The sequence below is a fragment of the Miscanthus floridulus genome, chromosome 7 (assembly GCF_019320115.1).
Source record: "Miscanthus floridulus cultivar M001 chromosome 7, ASM1932011v1, whole genome shotgun sequence".
Lineage (NCBI taxonomy): Eukaryota > Viridiplantae > Streptophyta > Magnoliopsida > Poales > Poaceae > Miscanthus > Miscanthus floridulus.
Window position 1 is genome coordinate 103,895,715 of NC_089586.1, and position 1,972 is coordinate 103,897,686.

A 1,972-nucleotide genomic window follows, 5' to 3' on the forward strand; every position below is an offset into this window, starting at 1 on the left:
TTCTAGCCCGTCTCCATCTTCACCAAGCACACCGACGTGATCATGGTGAGCTCCTGAGCATGATGCTCGCTCCACTTTAGCCTCTATCGCACCGTGGTCGGGATTGTGCCGTGCGCCATCATGCTCGCGCCGCCATGGCTGGCGTGGAGCTCCCTCCGATGCGCCTGCTGCCGTTTTGAGGGCTGGGATAGATTCGCGGGACGTTGTAGATCATGTAGATGCGGTCTGCCTCGCCGGAGCATCACTATGGACGCGTTTTGGCCAACCAGTGATGGCAGCGCCGCCATGCTCTGTGTCTGTGTCACTGACAAGTGGGGCCTGGCTGTCAGTGAGAGAGAGAGTGAGAATAGTAAGATTTCGTTATTTCTGAATTTTGAATAGTGCTGAAACTTTGGGATTTTGTAGGAAAATAATCATAGCTCCAAAAATTCTGAAAATTTGTGTGTAGCTTCTGTACATGTTCTAGTATGGTTTAAAAATATGAAACTTGAAATTTGAATAAATTTTTAATGTTCAAATATTCAGTCTATTAATTGATAAATGCAATTTCCATGATTTTTGTAGGCCACTGTATAATTCCAAAAATTATGAAATTTGTTTTGGTACACTAATTTGACATGAGGAAGCTTACATAAAATTTTGAGGTCATTTGGAACAAGTTTATTTTTGGGCTTATTTGCAAATTAATTCAAAAATAAATAAGAGAGAATTATTTATCTGGCACTGAAACAAACCAACGTTTCGTATTTGGCACTCGAAAATTTGAACTTTCTTATCTGGCATCAAATTGAAATTTTCTTTCGTAAATGGTAATGCCGTCCATTTAGGGCAGTAACGGTGTCAAGTGACTGATAAAAAGACATAAATACCCTTGTTTGCAGCAGAAACCCATGGTGCCAAATAGAGAAGTTCAAGTATTTTCGTATGGTGCCAAATAGGGAAGTTCAAAGTATTTTTGTATGGTGCAGCGCAGGGCTCATCGCCGTGGACCTTCGCCAGGGACATGCTGCAGGCGAACCCCAGGGTGCTACGCCGTCGTGGTGAGCACCGAGAACATCACGCTCAACTAGTACTTCGGCAACAACCGCTCCATGCTACTGTCCAACTGCATCTTCAGCATGGGCAGCGCCGCCGCGCTGCTGTCCAACCGCTGCGCCGATGCTGGGCGCGCCAAATACCGGCTGCTGCACACGGTGCGCACCCACAAAGGCACCGCGGACGAGTGCTACGGCTGCGTGTACCCACGCGAGGACGGCACAGGCCGCGTCGGCGTGTCACTGGCGCGCGAGCTCATGGCCGTTGCCGGGGACGCGCTCAAGAAGAACATCACCACCCTGGGCCCGCTGGTGCTCCCGCTATCGGAGCAGCTCAAGTTCCTCAAGTCCCTCGTGCTTCTTCGCATCCTCCGCTCCCGCAGCGTCCGTACGTACATCCCGGACTTGCCAATGACCAGGAATAGCAGGCTCCCTAGCAGCTGAAGCACCTGCACGCTCGACTTCCATGGCCGAGAAGGCAGCCGCGCCATGGTCGGCGAGCGCGCGTGAGCAGGCCGCCATGCTACTGCCACGATGATGTCCATGGGATTAGTGTTATGTGGCAGGTCGGTCACAGTGGGATAGGAACCGCATGCAAGCCAGCCCACACGCACAGCCTGATTCCTGGTACGTTAAAGATCCCCTGGCGGAGCTAGAGCTCATCCCTCGGTTTCAGCACGGACCGTCCGGTGTAGGAGAAATGAGGCCAGTCCACCAAGTCGAGGTGGATGTGACCTTCATCGGTCGCCCGCACATGCCGGATCCTCCGCTCCAGACGCGCGGGTTCGGGATACCCCGCCAAGACCATGACGCTTACATTGATCACCTGAATGAAATGTTCAGAGATGAGATTCTTTAAGAATTTCTCACAAGAATCTATTGCAATTCAGCACTTGTGTTCAGTGGCAAAACTAACTGAATGATCAATCTGAATACAG

The 1,972-nt window shown here is 50.6% G+C and overlaps 1 protein-coding gene across 1 annotated transcript; it reads left to right on the forward strand.

The window, feature by feature from the left end:
* The first annotated feature begins 1,091 nt into the window (after window positions 1–1,091).
* On the forward strand, window positions 1,092–1,478 carry LOC136465992 (3-ketoacyl-CoA synthase 20-like). Its single transcript, XM_066464515.1, has one exon. It carries the CDS (start codon window positions 1,092–1,094, stop codon window positions 1,476–1,478), a length of 387 nt encoding a protein of 128 aa, XP_066320612.1.
* Window positions 1,479–1,972: the final 494 nt, after the last annotated feature.